Source organism: Apteryx mantelli, chromosome 3 (assembly GCF_036417845.1).
Source record: "Apteryx mantelli isolate bAptMan1 chromosome 3, bAptMan1.hap1, whole genome shotgun sequence".
Classification (NCBI taxonomy): Eukaryota; Metazoa; Chordata; class Aves; order Apterygiformes; family Apterygidae; genus Apteryx; species Apteryx mantelli.
Window position 1 is genome coordinate 21,684,074 of NC_089980.1, and position 22,584 is coordinate 21,706,657.

At 39.7% G+C, this 22,584-nt stretch overlaps 1 protein-coding gene across 1 annotated transcript in view; it reads right to left on the reverse strand.

Annotated features, from left to right (window-relative positions):
- Positions 1-22,584, reverse strand: part of MACROD2 (mono-ADP ribosylhydrolase 2) — a 903,624-nt gene that overhangs the window by 242,707 nt on the left and 638,333 nt on the right. The window contains exon 8 of the mRNA XM_067292887.1: positions 17,291-17,364. Coding sequence (XP_067148988.1) covers positions 17,291-17,364 — 74 coding nt within the window. The remainder of the gene's footprint in view (positions 1-17,290; positions 17,365-22,584) is intronic.

The window sequence follows — 22,584 nt, forward strand, 5'->3', positions numbered from 1 at the left end:
TCAAATGGTACAACAAATCTTTACTTTTAAACCCAAGTGCCAAAACACAGTTAGGGATTCTTCTTTTCTCATTCAATAGAGAGAAGGGATTGACCCTGCATGAAACCGAAAGAGAAGACCATAGGAGTCCCAGCATCGTCTGGACACGGAGGAGTTTATTCTGCCATCATCTGAATCTCATGACATTAGAGCAATACCACCAACTTTCAATTTAATGCTCTGATTTACTGATTCACATTCTAATATGATTCATTCCAGAAGTTTCACAATGGAACCATTCCTTCATTTAATTCTGAACCTATTACAGTTTGTAAGTCTCACAATATATCCAGGCAGGTTTAGCAATAGAGAAATGAAAAGTAAAAATAAATAATTGCAGTCGGTGAGTCGGTGTAATTCTTTTTTGTTGTTGTCATTCCCATATGCAAAACACGAAGGAAGTGTTTTGGCATATGTGGATCCAGAGTTTTAGCTTCTTCTACTAATGTAGGTATCAGCCATGGTTTACATAGACACATTACAAAGAGAGATGGGCCATCCAGAGACAGAGGCAGAAACTTAACTCAGCCCACACTATCCACCAACTTACCTCCACTGAACAATTATTATGACGACTCACAACTTTTGGGGACCAGTGAACCACTGCTGAATTTGAATGTTTTCCATGAGCCAGCACACTCACTTGCCAAACTTTCCTGGTAAACATCCCTGCAAACACTGCTTCAAACACAGACCACTTGCAGATTACTGTTTGTGAATACCTAAAATAACATACACTAATTTGGGAAGCTCTCACTCCTCAATACAGTAAATTCTGTTTATTTCTACACAATTTCTATACTAGAGGAATGGTTGGATTCCCACAGGTTTGGGGGTTTATTTTTTTTAATGAAGAGAAGAACTGTCATCCATAACTGCAGTGGTAGATGATGAGAGGAAACAGTTCTGCACACCACTATGAATGATGTATGTGGAGCAGTTTGAAGAAATGGAGCTACCATAGTGGAATAATAAGGTTACTTTGAAAAAGTTGAATATATTTCCATTGGCCATTCAAGATTACCTGTTGCAACTTTAGTTTTTCTAGTATATCTCTTTATGTATCTAAAATGAATTATGTCTCATTACAGAATACAAATTAACCTCAATGAGTGGGAGTCTTGTATTTTGAAAGGCATTTAAGGTACATTTAGTAATATGATATTTTTATTTATTTATCATGGTTATGGCATCTGCTATTGCTTTGACACCATAAAAAAAGAACTGACATATTTTGTTTAAATTAAACAGACATACCTTCTTTCTCATGATTTTATGATAATTTCCACCTCTGTTTTCATGCAAATGCTATTAAATGTATTTGGTTTTAAACAGCCTTTGAGAAATGATTAGTGATAAAAACATTTAAATAATGGTTCATCTATTTTTGTTCACAGTGCCATATTATACATGCCATTCTTTGCTGGACTCTGAAAGGATGGAAGCAGTGTTACACAATATTCACCACCCCCTAGTCTTTTTGTTAATCATCACTAATCAGCTGTTGCTTCACAAATCAAATTTTTAGTCCTTTTAGGCATGCAGTGTGATGCTAATGTGTGGCAACAGACTGTTGATTATAGACCACAGGGTAGCACTAGCTGCCCCATTAGTGGCATCCAGCTGTCCAGCTTCATGCATGAGCAAGAAGGATTTAATAAGTTAAGATGAAGAGCAGTGAAATGCCTGTGCTGCAAATAAGGACAATAGAGAAATAATTAGTGTGAAGCAAACCATCTTTTCAAAGAAGAATTAGTTCTAAGGAAAATTACCACATTCATCAGTAGGTGTAGTGTAAACTTTTAAATTAAACTTCTCTGGCACCACAGTGGAAGATAGGATATTACAGAATCCCCGTACGTAAGTACAAAAGTGAAATTAAGTTAGTCCAAAAGCTGTACAAACCACTCCCACTCAGTGCATGGAAATAGATTTCTGTCAGTTGTATAACTATTCTGAGATGGTTAAAAAATACCAGTATTTAAGAACTAACAAAAGAATTGACTATTTCTGCAACGAGGAAAGATATTTCTTCTTATCCTGAATGGAACAAAATGAGTGCAGCTATTATCTGTGAATCTGTTAACCTCAGCATACAGCATCAGACCCCAACACTGATCATTGACTGAAGTTCTTATCTTGCCTGGAGAAGCAGCAACACATTGGGTGCAGACCACTGAGGAAACAGTCATGCTCTTTCTCTACACAAATATTACCTAGGCTATATTGACCATATAAAGTCAAGTCTCTCAGTTGAGAGAATTCTGAATTTCTTCAGTGAAAGTCTCTCTAAAACAGAACAGCCATGTTCGTTTTAATTCAACAAAAACTGTACTTTTAGTCCCAGTGATTTAAATATTGGTATTTTCTAAAATATTTTTTAATCTTTCTGTCAACCCTGTTTCTGTCAGTGTTGAACATATAAACAAAGTGTAAGAAACTGGACACTCCAAGACATACAGTGCTAAAAATATCCATGACTGTCGTCATGCATGATACAAATGAACTACTACTTTTAAATCATTTAATTAATATACAATATTGCTACTCTTTTGGATCTCTGTGTTTTCAGCTGTAGCAGGCACCAGGGTATCACTGGCCTCAAACTTGAATTCTTACAGCATGAGAAAGTTGTTACGTTTAGGGTCTTTTTTCAAAAACAGAATCTGGAAGCTTGCATGCGGGCAGTTTCTCCCTTTTTCAAATCTAAAACACTTCTGAAAGTGCAGAAAATATGAGCATTCAGAGTAATATTATTTTATCCTGGCTGTTCATTATCAATGGCTGTTACTTCATTTACCCTTTTGTTCCTACGTTACTCAATGATAAAGGCTTTTCTAGAGTTCAGTCTGTTTTTTTCCAGACTTCAGCTTTTCCACATCTGCTACTTCTGCCTTCAGACCACAGCCTACGAAGCGCAGAATACCGCCACCCCAAGTTTTTTTGCAAATTGCCAAAATGCAAGTAGGTCCCCAAAATATTATGGTAGTTCTTTACTTTTACACCCTATTGCTATAAAAAGTAGTCACAAGAGGTTCAAACAAGCTTCCAACAATAGTGCTGAAAGCTGAGATTAGCCTATCATTACTTTGAAAATGAACCCAATATTATTTTTCTTATTTTATAAATCTTGGCCTGAATTTCCTTAGGGTACAGAGCCTGGCTGAGTGTTCTTATGGCATAATAAACAGTCAACGGCTTCATAAATACCAGGGTCCAGCTACTCAGCTGATGCAAACTGACTTGAGCTAAGCAGACTGACACTAGCTGAGGAAACAGCTCGGTATATCTAATTATACACACAGCAAAAAAATTACTAAGAGCTTTATCTCAGCTCAGCCTATTTTACGTAATTAACTGTACAATAAAATGTTCCGTGATCAAAATTTCAGTTCTTTTGAAGTCCTTGCCTTCCATTTCCCTCCATAAGCACATCCAAGAAGAAATTCCTTTATACGCCCATGAACATTTGAAGCTAGCAGCACTAGAGGCTACTGCCTGCTATTTTGTGCCTAATCCCAGTTTCTCTGGAGAGAAAAGCAAAATCTCCAGCTGGGTGCCGCGAATGCAGGATCAGACTCTTTCAATATATGATATCCATCAGCACAACCAGAGTCAGGTCAGTTGTGATACGGACCAAAACCACATTTGCTATTTCGTTCTGCGTAGGCCACACTAGTGAAAAGGGTGCAAAGCTCTCAGACGCGAACAAAATGGCCTGGACTTGATCGAGTGACCTGGAGGTGAAAGGCTTGCTATCCCACTACTAATCTGGTTTTAGAAAACTGTTCTCGCAAGAAGCAACGCCCCCCCTTCTTTCAGTCTCCCTTCTCTAGTTCTCCTTCTGAAAACAAAGACGCATTCATTGTCAGCTCTGTTAACTTTGGGGGAAAAAAGACAGTAATTAGTATGCCTCAGTTACATATATGGTTGATTTCTTAAACTACTTGTCAATTCATTATTCCAATTTTTTGATAAAGCAGCCTGGATTAAATCCGTAAGTAAATGGATTTATGTCATTTAGTCACTCAGATTTTAAAGCGCTCTGAAGGCTCAGTGCATTGCCCTGCTCCTACAGGAGCTTATGTGCTGTCCCCGCAGACAAAATTTATTAGGTTCATTACATCAGTATTTTCTAAACCAAAATTCTCTACCTATTTTAGCAAATTCCCTTCTCGAATGAGGATATATTGACTCCGAGACTGTTAGGTTAAAATAACTTCTCCTCGGGTATCCCTGTTTTATGTCTCCCTAGCAGCCTTTCAGGCACTCGCAGCAGTCCCTGACAGAACGTACCGGAATACAATAATACATCAATTAGCCACAGTCAACCAACTGCTAATACCGTATCTCCAAAACGTCTTCATTATTAATGGAAAGCACTGTGGTGTGGCAACATGCTAGAAGACTAACTGAAAAAGAAATTATGACCCAGTTCTCCAAATAATTATCCTGCATTTCCCAACATTTTCCTATCACATTAATTAGTTCACTTGCGGTTTTAAGTTCACAGATCAAATCTGACCTCTTTTAGTAACAGCCCGCAGAGGCCACCCAGCCAGCAAAACCCTCTACTTGCCACATATTTGCATTTGATGAACACGCAGAAATTAAACACCATTTATGGCTTTATATTCATATATGTTTTCATTAACCACAGAACATTTCTTCAAAACCATCTTTCTAAAGCATTTAGGAGAAAATAATCTGGAAAAAAAAGAAAGAACAGCTCTAAATTCCTACATTTGGGATTACTCACATGGGTGCTAATTAATCTAATCTCAAACAGGGATTCAAGAGCTCTGGAGACTACTTATAAAACACATTTTTTTTTCTGCTTATAAGGCCCTCGGTTCAAACGCAGCCCAGGTGACCGCGACCCAGCGCAGACAGCAGCTGCGGCTGCCTGGTGGCCCCGTGTGAAACACGCTGATTGTCTCGAGCCACTTCCAAAGCGACAAGTGTCGCCCTCACCAAAAATGCTGCAGGAGCTGGAACAAATCGACACCCTTGTTGGCGGTCTCAGCAGCGGTGCCAAAGACTGAAGGGGTTTCAGATTGCTCTGTTCTTTCGCTCACAGAGGTTGTCGTTTCTGATAATGCTGATGTCTCAACACATCCCCAGCCCAACACCCTTCAGCCCTTCCTCCTTGCATCCTACCTGACAGTGTCAGCACCCTGGGCTGCAAATACAGTTATTTTCTAAAATGCCTTAACTGGTCCATATGGACTGTATTTAAAGATACACTGTAATTAAGTTCAAATCTCATTACTTTCTAAACAAATTTAGGTCTGAGCAGTAATGCAGTGCATAATAAACAACAATACATCATTAAAACAGAGAGCTGCTGCATTATAGTTCAGAGATAGTAAATAGCTTGATAGCATTTCATGTCCAATTTTGTTATAAATAACAGTTGTCTGTGCTTCTCAGCGTCCCTGTAGGAAGAAAAATCAAAGCTCATGCAGCAAACATACTGCCCCCTTCCTTCTTTCCAAAGGAATTCTTGAACCATTCAGTAAATTCAAATTCTAAAAATAACCAGAAAAAAAAATACTCGGAAAGAAAAAAAAAGAATGCCTTCCTAATTGCATATTAATTGCTGTAACCAATTGCAACTTTCTTTTGCACTAGCAAGTAACATTGTTTGTGCCATTATAAGGCTCTCAAGAATCCTGCCAACAGCAAACGTGCATGGCAAATAATTGATCCAACTTGCCACTTCCCACGGGGTCAATGAGGAGCACCTGTACTTGAAATCCCTACCTAAAAACAACAGCTGCAAGACACAGGAGAGACCAGAGCAGAGGTGCAGTCTTTGCTGCTTCTCTCCTGATCCAAAGTGCTTAGTTAAATGCATAAGCAGTAGAGCACAGTGTAAAAAGACAAGTTCACAGCTCACGTGGGGGCAGAACAGGGATGTCTGAAAGGAAAAAATTGCAAAGGGAAAGATAGTACAACCGAGGAGCAAGAAGCACTGGGCCTGCCAGATCCTTGTAACAGGAGTTCATTTTTAGACTAACTGCTCTGGATATGTAGGACATCCAAAATCAACTTTTTCCACCACCAAGCTTTAGAAGACCTAGTCGCTAACGCTGCTTTTTCAAAGTCTCTCGCGGCGTTCACTTTCAACTAGGCTACCCAGGAAATAAGAAACCAGATCAAACAGCTTCTCAGTACCTCGCTGACTTCCTAAAGCTCCCGCAACGCTTGGTAAAAGCCGCGGTGCCGGCCTCCCTTGCTCCTGCTGCTCCCCATCCTGAACAAAGGGAAAGAGCACGTGCGCCACTCATGGCTATGCACTGCTACACAGCTTCCCTCTTTTGACAGACCCTTATTCACAGGACCGCAGCAGGGTGGTTCTTTCCCACGTACAAAACCTGGAAGGTGACCAGAAATTGCCAATAAAGGCGGCTTACCTACCATTTACTCGGAAAACCTAGCTCCCTGAGCAGTCTAGCATTGGAGCAATACGTATACTTGTATTATCTGTCTATAAAGAATTCTTTATTCTCTAAAAGTCTCCCCTCTCAACTTCCACTAATCTGAGGAATCATATAAGCTAGATTTATTTTTGTAAGAGCATGGCTATAAATTGTATGTGATGGGATTGTCCCTCAAAACTTCTCTATCTCAGAGCGAGCCCAAATATGCTCACAACACAAGTTCTAGTAAATATACAATTATTATTTCTGTAACAGTTTGTACGTTCAATATTGGAGAATTCAGCCTTTTCATCTACCTCCTATAACAAACACTGTCTAACACTGCCATCATTAAAGATACTATTGCCTGCCCTTCCTCATTAGCAACTGTGCTGCAAAAATTCTCTCTACTAAAATTTAGGAGAGCTTTGAGGACTAGTGTTAGTCTATAGAAGCTCACCCTCTGGTTTTACACACAATGCTTTGAATTACAAGTATCCTTGATCGTCTGTGATACTGCAATTTCTTATTTCCATATCTCCATCCTGCTAATAGGGGCTTCAGTACCTAAAGCATGCCAGGTAGTTTCCAAATTCCCATGAAGACACGGATCCCATCCTGAAGAGCACACACACTTAAGCAACCTGTAGTTACAATGAGATTTTATTCTGATAGGATTTGCACCATAAAAATCACACTGGAAAAAAATGCCTAGAGTATTCTAATATAAGTACACATATTAATTAGCTTTTGCACTTACACTATATAAACCCGTATCAATGTTCATATAATCCAACAAAAATTAAGGGCAGTTGTGCCTCAACTGTCTGAAGGGAAATATATTTGCTTTGTAAATATTAATGAACTTAACATCGTGTCTATAGGGAGAGATTATAATAGGGAACGCAGAGCAGTTAGGCAACCAAGTCACAGTGAAAGTCAGTAGGACTAAAACATGTAATTTCTGTTATGCCTTCTGAAAAATTTCCCCATCATGAGGTTATCATCATACACATCGTATATTAGTGTGCAGTCCCAAAGTAAGATGTTTGTTTAAATGCCCACAGGGAGAAGGTTATCATCTGATATGTATCAAGTTATAAGATTAAATTCAGGGGATTCAAAGTGTTGTGTGATAAGTTTCTTTCATATTGGGGCAAGGTTTTGTGCATTCACTTCAAAACAGTAAGCAGCAACACAAGTTCAAAGACTTTTTCCATGCATGAAAAAGATATTTGACACGTACCCTTGCAAAACAAGAGGAAATTAAAAAGAATTAATGAACTTAATCAAACATGCTGTACTTTAGGAATAAAACAGCATTTATACATTAACATCTCAACTAAAGGATAAGATTATGAATACACAATTAGATGGAGAATGCTTTTTAACCTTTCGGCTTACAAAGCCCAAAGGGACTTTAAACGAAAGGTGAAATTTCCAGCAGAAGAGGCTGGAAGTCACATATACCCTTCCCCCCAACTTGAGCACATATAACAAGGCTGAAACTTAAATACACAGACCCTGATAAGTGTATGGAAAAGCTGGGTGAAAAAGGACTGAAAAGAATGCAGAACCTGAAAAACACTTTCCCACACCTCATCAGATCTGGACCTTTGAAGATGGGCTCACGAAAGGCATGACTTTATTGTGGGAGAGAGAAAACAGAAAGATACACCTACTCCCTTGGATTTATTGTCTACTAATGGACCAGGGGATAAACATGTAGCTGCCTGGTTCTGAGAATTTTATTTCAGGTTACAGTATTAAAGCATATGGCAGCATATTAGCATGTGGCATTTTTAGTTTAATAACTAAGGAAAAACACACACATAGTATTTCTGGTTCAGAAAAGCATCCCAAACTTGGGAGAACTGAGACACACAGCTGAGTTCCAGGATTATTACAATGCATTCCTGAATCAGGATGAAGGAAGAGGGAAAACCAGAGAGATACGGGCAACCCCAATCTGGCTATATACAAGGTATAACTGCATGTCACATTTATGGTCTGCCGTGGTGACTTTTATTTCAACTGGAAAATTATGCTGCTTTTAAACCTACTTAATTCTGCTTTAATCCTCAACCAATATTTGCCTTCTTAACCACTGATTGGTTTGAACATGTTTTCCAGTTATTTTACTAGTCTTAAAGCAGATGAGTTCTTTTTTTTAAAATGTAAAAAATAAAATAAGACTTAGGTAAATGAACCCAATTTAGATTTAGTACTTGTAAACAGCTTGTGAGTGCTGCCAGGTTCTCTAGCAAAAATGTAAATTAACTTCTGCTATCTCACGAGAGATTAGGGCAGGAGTAAGGTCTGAATCTCAGCAAGTAGTTTTTGCAGCCTTTGTTCCAAAACCTGGCCAAGAAGCACTGTTTACGTTTATTGCTACTTTCTGAAATAGAGAAGTTCATACCTGATCTTAAGAACAATTTATTCTCCATTTTTCGTTAATCCCAAATAAATGAAAAAGTCAAATAATTTGTCCTGAAGTCTTAATAAGCAGGTGATATGCACCTTTAAGCTGTACTCAGTTTTGGATTTAAACAAATTCTTCTGTATTAATTACCAGGTATCGTACCATGGAAGCCCCTCAGTCGTTCTCACATGCCCATGGGTTTCACTGCCAGTGCTCCCCACGTCTGCGGTGCTCTTCTCGTCTGCTCTGCTGTTTCGTATGGCACGGACAGACCCATTTTTCACCTTCCCAGGAGCACAGTGTGGTACAGACCCTATGAAGTACGTGGCCAATATCATCTAACTTATTAAATGTCAGAACCATATATCTCAAACTGTATGTCAAGATGCTGTACTCTGGCAGCAATAAACTCATTTTTTTTCTCGTGAAGAACGCAGTCTGGCCATGCGCATCCATGAGGGTTGTGTTCTGCGTAGATTTGATTGCGACCTGCTGTTGATGGCTAACACTCTCCGAGACCATAGTAGGAGCTGGCTGGATAAAATTGCAGACAGAAAGACAGAACAAGGCAAAATATTTTCTTTATAGTTAGCTAGCTTGTACCAGCTTGGTCCCTTGCAGGGTGATCTGATGCTTGCTGCAGTAAGAGAGTTGCCAATGTAATACTGTATTTTATTATTATTTCACCCTTACACGCCACCCTGGACACGCTGCTTTGGGCAGATTGTAGGCAACAGACCTGGCTGTGCCCAGCCAGCACATCCCCCCGGCAAAGCCTGGGCTCAGACCTGTTGCGAGGCTGTTCAGAGAGCCAAACCCTCGCGGCCAAACTGGAACTACATGGGCTGTTATTCTTCATTTATTTACTTATTTCTCCATACCCCTGTAGCAAGGAATACTTCTCTTCTGCACTGGGCAGATTTGAGATGCAAGTTGAAATTACTGGGATTTCCCGCTAAAAGCAAGTACTGAAATAAAGGGACGTTTTAACGACATTTTTGTCACACAAGAAGTAATGGGGTAAAAAAAATAATTTGTATCAGTTTTTCAATTTATATTTAAATGCCTTTTGGCACACATTTCTACAGAATCCAGGCCCATCCGAATATACAGAAATCGGGAGGGCAAATCAAAGAAACAAAGCAGAAACTCAGTCATCAGCCAGAGATAATTTGCTAATTTAGCTACACACTTCTAGAATTTTGTAGCTGCTCAGTTCCCTGGTACCAGAATTGCCCCTGAATTGCAAGGAATGATTCTTCCAATTCCTGAACTGAAAGAATAAATGCTTTGACAAAGTTCAGTTATTAGACAGTTAACTACGATAAACATGACAGAGCCCACGCAGAGACCTGTCTTGTATTAGTGGCACTAATTAGCCCTAATGGAGTTATATAAGTCATTATTTATGTAGGACACTAAGTGTACTACTACGCAAATCTTTACAAAGATGTATTGATTGTTTTTTTTCTCTGGTTACATCTACACTATGCAGAGGACACATGGATTTCCTTGACTATCAACAGATTTCGGGGGGAAGGGGCAGGGGCCAGGGAAGCCGCGTCCTCTCCTGGTCCCTCTGCACTGGGGTCACAAGTGAGAAGCACAGAGGCAGGGCACCCGAGAGGGTCACAGTGCTCACCAGGTCCCTCTAAGAAGGACGTCCTCCCGCCTTCCTCTCTTAATAGCCATATCAAAAATAACAAAAGCTTTTTAAGCTTCATAAATAAAGTAGTGCGTACAGCGAACACTGGCTTTGTGTGCTTGGCTTTATCAGCCTTGCACCTGGGCAGTGTTCTGAAGAGCGCACGGGGAAGGATCATTGCCTTGGCAGCTTACTTATCGCTCCAGAAAATGACTTGTCCGTTGGGAGGATAGGTAGGTTTGGGCTTTGGGGACAGCACTGAATCTCTCTGAGCCCAGGAACAGAGGAGCTACATGGAGCAAGTAAATCATTTTAATTTTGTACAAGTTGAAAAGCATTTTTTTTCCTTGACTTCAGCGAGATGACAGTGGCATGATGGCTGATTTTCATTTCAATCAGAGCAGCATATGATTACCACCTAATTAGAATGTAGAAATAGAAAGAAGATCATTTTTTAACCTACCCAAGAGAACGGTGTTTTGGAGGGGGTGGGGGGAAGATTATGTTAATCAAATGAAACTGGCATAGAAGAGCTACCAAAATAGCCGCCTGCATTTTTATCGGCATCCTTACTGTCCTTGAAGATCTGTCAGTGGCTTTGATATAAACCCATATTTTGAGAGTTTTATTTCTGAGTAATAAATATACTTTAAAATAAATACATGTCACTGCAGGCCCAAACTTGTCATAAAAGATCTTACCTTAGGCATAAATATATTCTTGTTCAAAATTATACATAGTTTTGTTGACAACTGTAAAACTGTAAGCATGAAAACTAGTCAAGCAAAAACAGACGTAATACTATCTTAGGGGAAGTTGCTTGCATTCGTTCATTTAAAAAATATATATATTTGCTTTCATTAATTGAATACTGTCAGCTAGCTAGCTGCTCAACTCCTTTTTTGGAATAAACATAGAAATGTAGTTGCTATGCCTGGGGGAACATATCTGATGTTACATTAAAGGAAACTGCATCAGACAACATTTTCCAAGACTCTCCGTCTCCATCTGCATTGTTCTATGGAGATAAAGACAAGGCCTCATCTCAAGATGCCACTTTGCTTAATTGTCTCCGAAGACAGAGGAGCCAAAATTAGGTTGCTGAAACCACCAAAGGGAGGGGGGAGGGAAAGGTAAAAAATAGAACGATCTTCCAGCTGAACTTGGCTTCTTGCCCTGCTGCTTTCGCTGGCTCTGGAGGTAAGGCAACTTCTTGTCAGCAGACTGGCCCAGTTCTGACAGGCGAGACGCGAGAAGCGTTCCCGCCCTGCTGTCCCCCGCCTCCGAGGCGCAGGCCTCCGCGGCGCAGCACTGCACTTAATTCAAAATTAAGCACTGGTGCAGGGTACTTGCATTTCGGCATACCCAATTTGAGAAACTAGGTGTTTCCTCCTGAAAACTTTGGTTACCTGGAGTATATAGACAGCGATCCTGCCCCACACTGAACACCGAGTTCCACTAATTTCAACTGTATCAAGATTTTGCTCATCCTGTTCTGCTGGAAACATGCAACATCCCACCACCAAAATAAGAACTGTACAACGCTTGCTAAAACCCATGGACCTAAATCTCATCCACTTCAGGCAAAATAAGAAAAAGTATCTCTTCAGTAGTGATTCTAATGAAAAAGAATCAGGAATGTGTTGATTTATTTCCCATCTCTGTGCTTTTAATCTGCATCAGTGGTTTCAATGGAACATACACTGCAATCACACTCTCCTGGTTGTTGTTGTTCTGCTGGGGCACATAATAAACGTTGTGAGATATTGTGCAAGAGAAAGAACAATACTTTGAGCTAAATGTGCTGTTAAATTAAAGTCTTTTCTTGAGCAGTGAAAAGGTCCTGAGGCTTTTCATGTCAGTGACATAATGCAAGGCACACACTGAGTATTTTTTATTTTTTGCCCTTTTGAGACACATAGCATGATCCCGAAGGAAAAGCGAATAATAATTTTTAACATTGCATATGTTCAAAGATATCTGCCAAGAAAAACAAACCCAACCCCTTCTCTTCCCCCTCCCCCCCCACTGCAAAGAAACCCCCAAAACATAGGGGTTCCAGTATCCAAAGGTGTCACATTTCTTTTGTGCCATATGATGGGAAATCAAGTGGCAATATCTCTGACCTGGCCAAGTTATCCCAGAAAGAAACATTCTGAACTGTTCAAAGAGCTTAATGTGCATTTTTAAATGAATCCCAGTGTATAATTTCCTAAAGGATGGGATCCAAATCTATTTTGTGCTCTGAAGAATTCTATTAAACCTTTAGAGCACCTTGTGAAATGTGAAAATGTAGCTTGCTAAAGAGATAGCCTAGGTGGTCTGCAGTAAATTAACCTAGTACTGCTGACTACTGCCATTCTCGTGAGTTTGCTCCAAGGGATTTCTACGCGTACAATATAACACCATTTACCAGTTTCTAAACGAGATTTGCCCTCTGGCTGCAAGTCAGCAGACCTTGGTGTAAAACATGACCAGAAATTAGTTTGACTAAGAGTTGCATTTCAAGACCAGAACAGTGCTGCGTGTTACATACAACTAAGTACAAACCATCACTTACAATACTGTTGTTCTCCCTAGTGAACTTTATGTAGTTAAGTTTTAGGCTGCTATGCTGTGATGGTTGGTGCCCTGCCTGGCTGGTATTTAGCGTTCAGTAAATTACAGTAGATCTATGTGTTGCTTTGTAACAATTAACCTCCGAAAGGAGCTAACTCCATTTGCATGTCAATGAGACATTCATCTGAGAGGCTGGAAGTTGAGCCTGCTAATAAGTTTTTATGCAAACACCTGAGGGGTCAAGCACAACAATGGACTTGGGTATGAAAACCTTTTATTAAATGCAAATCACTTTTCTTGTAAACACTACGACAGTGAACTTTGTAAGGCTCTAACACAGCTTGCAAGAATAGGGTCGTGCAGGTTGTATTTTCAGGCCCCCATGTTGACTAAGGAATGCAGACACTGATTTATTTATATTTTGAATTAATACCAGCTTGGATAAAATCTTCATTACAGCATCAAAGGAGAGAAGTACTCCATGACGGTAGAGAGGAGAAAACAATATTGCCTTATCTTTCACAGATTGGTCACAGTTTCCTGGGATGCAGGGAGAGAGATAAGACACCGCTACTGTGGAGCGCAACAAAAGACTTACAAATTTGTCAGATATCCATCTTATCTACTTATCAGGTTCTACTAAGCATATTGTCATGCAGGTGCAATTCCTAGGGAGTGGACCGTAATTTTGGCTTTATATCCTGCACTAAAACTTTCTGAATTCACTCAAGAGTTTCACATGCTATGCTCAAAGAATTAGAGATTTTATTTAGGACAACTGGCACTGGACACTGTCAAGTGGACAAACGGCTGTCAAACATCTTTGGGACTAAAGGAGCAGCATCTGGATTCTGCGAACATACTGGGTCAAAAAGAGGCACAATTCCTCAGGCAAAGACCAGACAGACCGCACCAGAAGGAATGAAAGGACGGAGCTGACTTTGATTCACTGAGCTCCAACACGGCCAGGGCAGGAGGCCTGCGCCAGGGCCAGGCTGTTAGCAGGACACGTGGCTCATTTTGACAGCACAGGCAGTGGCAGGGCAGTGCTTCTGCTTAGAGATAACCGGAGTGAAACATGGGCAACCCTTCAAAAAGCTGCCCTCCCTGCAAATCGTTGAAGGTCTTGCTCCAGGCTACGACATGTGGATTTAAATACCCAGTGGGTGCAGTGGGAGTTGCTCTATCTTTATGACAGAAGTTCATAGAAAGGACTATATAATGTGGTTATCTGCAGTAATAGCTACTATTGATACAGAAAGTCCCCTTCATTTCTGTAGTAGTACCATGAGCTAAATTTGGGTAAAGCTTTGGGTGATATATGGGATTACTTCTTAAAACCCAAAACCAAATCCAAGAGAATAAATGTAAACAAAATGCAGTGCATCAGGCTCACACTTGGCATAGAGATATCAACTCATTTAAGCCAGCTAAATTATGCTCACCTGGTTGCAAGCATTAAACAACAGCATCCCAACAACTGTACACTTCTTAACGATCCCTTTTGTAACCTAAATTATTGCTACCTTCAATAGCATTGGTAAGTATTTTCATTTTACTGCTGATGTATTTGTGACATGCAAAACATGCTAGTATGCCATATTCTAAGCTCAAGTCAGTAAATAGTGGAAAAGCCTTACAAACAGAAAGCATTGTATGAGAAAGGATTTTTTTTTTCTAGAACAAAATTAAGTCTGCATATAAGTTTATTGCTAAGTGGTGGCACCCAGTGATGCCAAAGCTATGGATAACCCTACACTCAAAATGCATCTTGAGTGAAACCTACTACTCCACTTTTTTTCAGAAATCAACCAAAGCTCTTGAGGATTACTTCTTAATCATATTCACTGACATGTAACATTTAAGCATGCATCACATGCCTTAAAATGCATCAGACCTTGACTTAGTGAGTTTTTGATCAAGGATGTTGGGAAACACAATATAACAAGCATTAGCAATACAAGCTCAAACTTTAAAAAAACACACACACACACACACACACACCCCACTATGATGTAAGCTCAGTAGGGTAATTTTTAACAATTGTTTTATGGTCACAAAGTATTTTCAGACAAAAATACTGAACAAACATAGTAAACTACAGCTACTTCTATAAAAAGTGTTCAGATGAGATTGGAGTTTGTAGAAAGCAAGTAAGGACGTTTGGAGCTAGGCAACCAAGAAGGCCGAGACTTAGAAGGAAATATTTTACAGGAAGTGGTTTTACAGGAACTGTGCATATTCAGTGTTAATAGTTCACCCTACTCAGCGCAGATCATAAATACAATGACATTTTGCAAACACAGGTTGAAATACATTCCTGTTCCAAAGTGCTTATAACTCAGGCAAAATTCATGAAGATATATGATGAAGGCTGTCAATTTAATCACTATTTGCTATGCTCTGTGAACCTTTTCTCCTTCCAAGATGGACTTGGAGCTTTCTGAGAACAAGAGGAGGAGTTTATCTGAAGTGTATGGAAGAAACCAGAAAAATGCTGAAGCGACACACTAAGCAAAAGCAAGAGGCAAGGTGACCAGCAGGGCACAGGAGAGGTTCCACACCAAGTCAGGCCACAAGAAGAAAAAGAAGAAAAAGGCAAGACTCAAAGTGTGTCCTGAAAGTCTTTTTATAGCTGATAAGCAATGGTCCAACCTTACAGCAAAACAACTCGTTGAAGAAAATAGTCCTCATCCAGAAAACTTCTATGAAGCTTTTCATACACAGTCTACTCTACCAAATAAAGTCAGGTTTCTTGTAACATTATTAAGAGAAAAGCAATTAAGGGGTGTATATATAATGCATATTCAGCTTTTGAGAATGAAGAGCTTGCTTCCAGAACCAAAAAAGATTTTTAGCCTATTTTTTAAATTATGTGGTAAACACACAACAAAGGGAAATTAGGATGTGGCAAAATAGTACAACTGTAGAGCTTCTAGCCTTACACCTGTGGGTAAAAATTACATACAAACAGACCAGACTTTCAAAAATATAAACCTAAAGCTAGGCTGCTAAGACCATACTTGGGCATCTGTAGTGTTAATGAAGACTGTCCATCCAAAACTCTTACTTCACTGTTCAAACATCTAAGTCACAGGAAGCTACCAAGAGCTCAGTACTACGAAAAGTCAGTGTCCAAACAGGCGCGCTCCTTAATGTATTTTTTGGAACTCAGGTTCAAAAATCTCAACTTAGCATTCAAATCTCAAAGTAGTGTTTCCTTTCAATTCAGAGTTGGTTTAAAAAAAAAAAAAAAAAAAAAAGTAAACCCCCCTGCTAAATTCATACCTTTGCATATCAGATTCTCTTGACATAAAAAAAGCCCCCAAAATATACTGCAAAAGGAAATATACTACTAATTATGCTTCTGGATCCAGCATTTCTCCACTGGATGCTTTGTTAAATATTTTCAGACAAAAATTCTGAACAACTCTAGCTGTCTACTGGCTGTCATTATAAGGGAACAGGCATATCTTCAGTTTAAGACATCATGATTATTTTATTTGCTCTGTCACTTCTTTGCTGCTTTTCTCCAATTCAATGCTATGAACATATTCTATCAGCCTGCTAAGAACGGAAAAAAAGAGGAAGACAGAAAGCAGGGTATGGAGATCATCTGTTGAAAGCATTTTGTCATGTAAAAATAATCACCGTCACACTGTCACTGGAAGAAGACTGGTCTTGTTAAAAATTCACAGTTATATCAGATATTTAGTAAGTGTTCCAGAGGAAAGGAACACTAAACTGTAGGCAAACCAAAAATTAATGAAGACAAAAAAACAAAATTACTATCATACAGCTCTTTACTGTAAAGTGACCCCTAGAAAGCCATTGACCTTGGCGGCTGTTTCCACTGACAACTATTCTATACATTTCCTTTCCAGGAATGTCTTCATTATTACATGAAAACTCTGACACTCAGAAGCAGTTTTAGAAAGAGAATAGTCTTTTACTTGCCAGGAAAGATTACAATGCACAGGAAACACACAGTATGGCTTCAAACAAAGGTATTTCCCTTTAACTCCAATATAGCTTTTAAATGTAACAATCCTCCCCTGGCTATATTGTCCTAACCTGATTTCATCTGTTTTAGAATACATCTTTACTTCAAGGATCAAGTCTATGTTTACTCTTTTCACAGTTTTGGAGTCAAAGACCATAATCTTAAACAGTTTGAGAAATATATATTTTATTCCATACCTCATTATGATTCTTGCTCAACCATTCCTTAATAGTGTTAAGGGCAATGACAGCTGCAGGCTCATTTGGAAAACCTAAAAACAGAAGAAATGGAAAGGAAAGATAAATATAAGGCACACGTATTTTATGTACAGATAAGAAAACGGATCCCTTTCTTTTTTTCTAGCACTAGTTTGGGATTAGAGTTGATCAATTCTTTACTTTTCAAATTTGCATAAAGTTTTAAGTGATTTTTTTTTAAATCGGAAATTACTTTTTCAACCCTAGTTAGGAAAGCCCTACAGCTCAAGAGAAGCAGAAACAACAGGTAGTTATACACGTGTCATACTAGGCAGGCAACAATATAATATGCATATCACAGTAACAAATACTAGGCTAACATTTCATAGCATACAAGAAAAATTCAGATGTCTCTTAAGGCATAAGGCCTTTCTTTAATCCATCTGTCAGCAAAATTACACAAAACTATGATCCCAATGCTGTAGGCCTCATAAGGATAGAAATAATTTTTCTATTTGATTTAGAAATCTGTTAATTTATGACCTAAAACATACTGAACAACTTTAGAGATTAAAGAATTCATGAAGCATAAGCATATGAATTTAAGGCCTGATATTTCATGATATACTGGAGATGGTAACTCCCCCCAGCACTAAACAATATCAAAAATCTTTCCAGGGATACAGACTTTCTGCTTTGATGATCTCTATCTATCAAATCTAAAGATGCTTTCATTACTTAGGCAGCCTTAATTTAATTTTCCTTTAAATTCCTTACTGGAGGGCAGCAAATCATTTCTGCGAGGACTTAAAAATAAAACCCCATAAGCTGTACGAATAGCCCTCGGTAGGTCAGATTAATAGAGCAGCCTTTGAAGAGGTGGAGCTGCAGGCAGAGTGCACAAGCAAGCTCTGGGGCTCCACAGAAACAGTCCTGCAATCTGGCAAACATCTGCGGACACAGCGCTTTTTTTTTAACGTTATTCATTACCCTCCCACCACCAACTGAAATGCAGACCCTGCAAAAATTAGGACATGTGCCCAGTTTTTCAATTCAGCACATTATCCTCCACACCTACACCCTTCATCCTTTGCCCTTTTTGTAACTCGTGCACCGCTAGAGTAGTGAATACATCAACAAACAAACAAAACCTCCCAACCCTCTTTGCACCCTGTCCCAAACCATTACACCCCACAACAAGATGTGGTTTGTAAGGGTTCTGAAGTGATAAATAAGAGCTATCCAATATCTAAGAGGGGAGGGTTAAAATAGTCAATGCATGGCTAATACCAACATTCAGTATTGTGCTTCCTTTGCACACATTTCACAGTAAAGCATAATCTTTTTTTGCAGGTCCAGGATGGAAAATTAGCAAAGATCCTACAGCTGTTACTGTGGATACTTCCACTGCTGCTGGGAACATATATTCTTATGACATTTAATAACGATGCTGATATTATCAAAGCATATGTCTTACGCCACAAACTAATGAACGCTAACAGAACCCAAAGCCAGGCCGTCTAAAAGCCTCATTTTGCTCATATAACATAATAGACCTCTAAGCAGACCATCTGCTCAAATTAATTACATCCTATCTAACAAACCAGGACTTTATAACATAGTAATTCTCCTACCCCGAGTTTGGTAGAGCTGCCTGGACGCGCAAGGAACACCATGCAGAGGGAGAAATAGGTATTTCAGATAAGCGATATGCCATTGTTTATGCACAGAATGGCTTATTTGCAGAAGAAGAATCCCCCCTCCAGCAAGATTCACTTTTCAGGCTTCTTTTTGCCTCCCTGCAGCAGGGTATTTGCCCAAAGCTGTGATAAAGCACTGGCAATTTTATAGAATCATAAATCTCTGAATAAACTGTACATTATTTAGAAAGCTACTGCTATACTAACCCATCTTAAGCAGCAGCTTATCTACAAACCCGGGGCTCAGCTACGCACCCTAAGTAACCATTCTGCCAAAGAAATAGTTTAGCTACGAAAATAAAAAACCTTGAATTCTGCATATGATTTCAGAATATATCTCATAATCCATAGAAGCAAAATAAAAAAAAAAATCTAATTACTGTTTTACACACACTGCTAGTAATTGCCATGGAGGAATCAGCTGTGGGGCTTTACATGGAAGCTGGCTGGAATTTTGCCTCCTGCTTGGTGCGCCGTGTCTGCACATGGGGCCGGCAACAGAACAACGTTTTACTTTATAGGACTGGGTTAAAGGGAGATAAAGTGAGATGGGATCTTTTAAAACATGTTTTGGCGTTGTTTTTATCTCCAAGCTACATTTGCCTGCCGCAACGCTTCTGGTCTGCTCCCGCACCCTCGTGCACCCCTCCCCTCCATGAGAAAGCAATCTCAGGGAGCACGTGGGAATCAAATTACGGGAGAGAAATGAGCTCGAGGAGCCTCACAGTTAACCGACTGCCGGAGCAGCAGCTCAGACAATTCTGGCTAAAGGCTCAATTTCACAAAAGATAAAACAGGTGAAGTAATAAGAGTGACACTGGCCCGTGTTGCTGCAGTGAGTGCTCCTCCAGAATACTGAGGAGGACAAGGGCACGGAAAGGCAAAGCAGCACTCGCCGCGAGGCACAGGCAAACAGCCTCGCCAGCACCTCTTCGGGTGCCTGTCACCATCCAGAGCCCTCCAACACGGGCCTGGCTTCCCAGGCTCTCCAGCGGCAAAGCTGGCATGGAGGCAACAAACCCTGCCACAACACAAAACCAGCGTGGGTTATCGCCAGAAGGGTGGCTTCAGCAAGTGGGAATTTTGTTGCAGCCCTCCCCAGTTTTGCGGAGCCCACTAATAACATCTCCCTATCTATTAACAGCATTCGCTCCTAACCCCGCAAGCACAGCACAGCCTAGGAGCAAGTAGCCACCGTCTCTTGGGTCCTCCTCCAAGGTTTCATCCATTACTGCGATGCCCTGCAGTGGGTGCAAGCTCAACGACCATGCAACAAGTCAGTGTAAGGTTTGACAGAGGCTGGAAAGCCAGCTGCTCAAAAAGGACTAAGGTCCGAGGCAAATCCGGCAGGGCTTGGGAGGAGCAAGGCGGGTGAAGGAGATCCCATGTGCATGCATGGCTAAGGCTAAGCTTTGCTCTGTTACTTCAATGCTGCCGCCTCTGGCAAGCGGGCTAGGGTTGACCATCTCCATGTGCTTGCCCTCCGGCCATATGGGAAAAGCCTGTAACACAGCTATGTCTCCAGAAGCACTTGTTATTCCAAAATCCTAGCACATTGCTTGGAAACAATTATGGAAACTCTTTTATCTTCGCCCAGTTGCTTCAAAGCTAAACATTTCTGGTGTCACTCAAGACAGGATAGCTGTCTTTGCATATACCTTTAGAGAAGTGACTGCTAGCTTTAACATGGGCTTGGGTACCAGCATCAGTCTAGCCGCAGCCAAACTAAGAAATTTCCTCTCCTCCTCTTTGCTAGCTGTTAACAAATATATATGCTATTACATTCACTCTCTTAGAGGAATGACTATGCCCTCATACTCCCCACCCTTCTACCATCAGCCTTGTATTGCTTTTGGTATGTCCTTGCACAGATATTATACACAGTGACAGTCTACGAAAGCTTTAAAAGGTCTTCAAGCTTCTATATCTGTTTCCAGGACTTTTACCATCTTATTCCTGGAAGTTATAACACTGACCTGAGAAACACCTTGTGAAACAAATTGTATGCTATGCAAGTTCGTGCAATTGTCATTGTCATAGCTTTCCAGAGAAGAGATGGTAAGAGCTTGCAGAATTATTCTGAAACATTTGATATTAAATAAATGTACTGTTTTAGAGATGGAGACCGGAAAGAACTGAAGAAGATATTAACTGTGGACATATACACTTTGGAGCTCCCCTTAAATTTTCTGTTTATTTCATGAAAAGCAACTGGTAAGAATAAAGTCCCCCTTTTTCATTAATATATTGAATATATGTGATGAACTCCCCATTGTCAGACACTTTAGAGTAAATGTTTAGCCTTTTGTGCTTTTGGGTATTTAGTAGAGAAACATTCACACTATTGTGAATGTCTATTACTGTATGCCTAATTTGTCTGTGCAGTATTTGGAAAATGTATACCATAAGTTGCTCAATAAATAAAAGTATAACAAGGACTTTGTGAAATAAAAGTAATATAAATCTATTTAAGGGACTCCCAAATTGTATAGAGATATTGGTAGCTTTATTATTCTCTTTTATTCTGCTCAATCAATGTAGCACCTTATTAAAAATGTCCAGCTTACAATCAGGTAATGGCACCTCCCCATGAAAAGCCCATTAGCAAAACACAAGTACTAAATAATCAACCTCTAATATGATATAGCGGAAGATGATAGCAGCAGATTACATCTACCTCGATATAATACTAACAGGGAAATGTCAATCCCCAAAATCACTTCAGTAGCGGCAGGGGTAAATGTTATAATTTGTCAGTTTAACTGAGATGCCTAAAGTTCTCTGTAAATCAACTCATCCTAGCAAAAAAGATCTGCATCACTTCTTGTTAGTACAACCTAAATGCTGGATAGGTTTTTATTCATTTCAGACTATTCCTTTCTCTATAGTCTCTAAATGGCTCATAACAAACGTAATATACTTATCTGACAGTTTTGATGGTTTCATTTCAAAGAAAATCATGAAAAGAAAAAAAAAGGAAGCAAATACACAGCCACATAAAGACTGGTTATGAGTTTCTCATACTTTCTCAGAAGAATATCTACACTAGCCTGTTTGTGCATACATCAAGACGTGTGAGTTCTTAGACTGGTCCTATGTTCTCAAATCAAACCTGATTCCCACTGTTTCATAAACATGACTGTCAAAAAACAGTAACTTCCATTTATTTAGTTTACATATTTGTCAATGATAGTTAATAATGTATGAAGGAAGCTCTTCCAATAGTAGCTCAACAATCATATTTTGACACTGTGTGGAAGCGCACAGAAGGCCCCCTCTGCAGTCAGTATGACAGGGCACTTCCACTGTGCATCAAGTACTTGGTACGTGGGAATCATCAGCACCAGATGGTGTGGAAAAGAAAAGACTTTTCTGTTTAAAACAAAAAGAAAAAAAGGCACTAAACATTCATCCCATATATGTTATGAAACCCAGTTACTACTACCGGGGTAAAGATGCTTTCTGAATCACAACAGACATGTGAACAACTGAGCTTCATTAGGGTCACAGGGGTGAAGCCCAGCTACTGATGACACAGTAATCATAACACTTTCCGTTATATCGCTGCATGACAATAAAAGGCAACAAATGAGA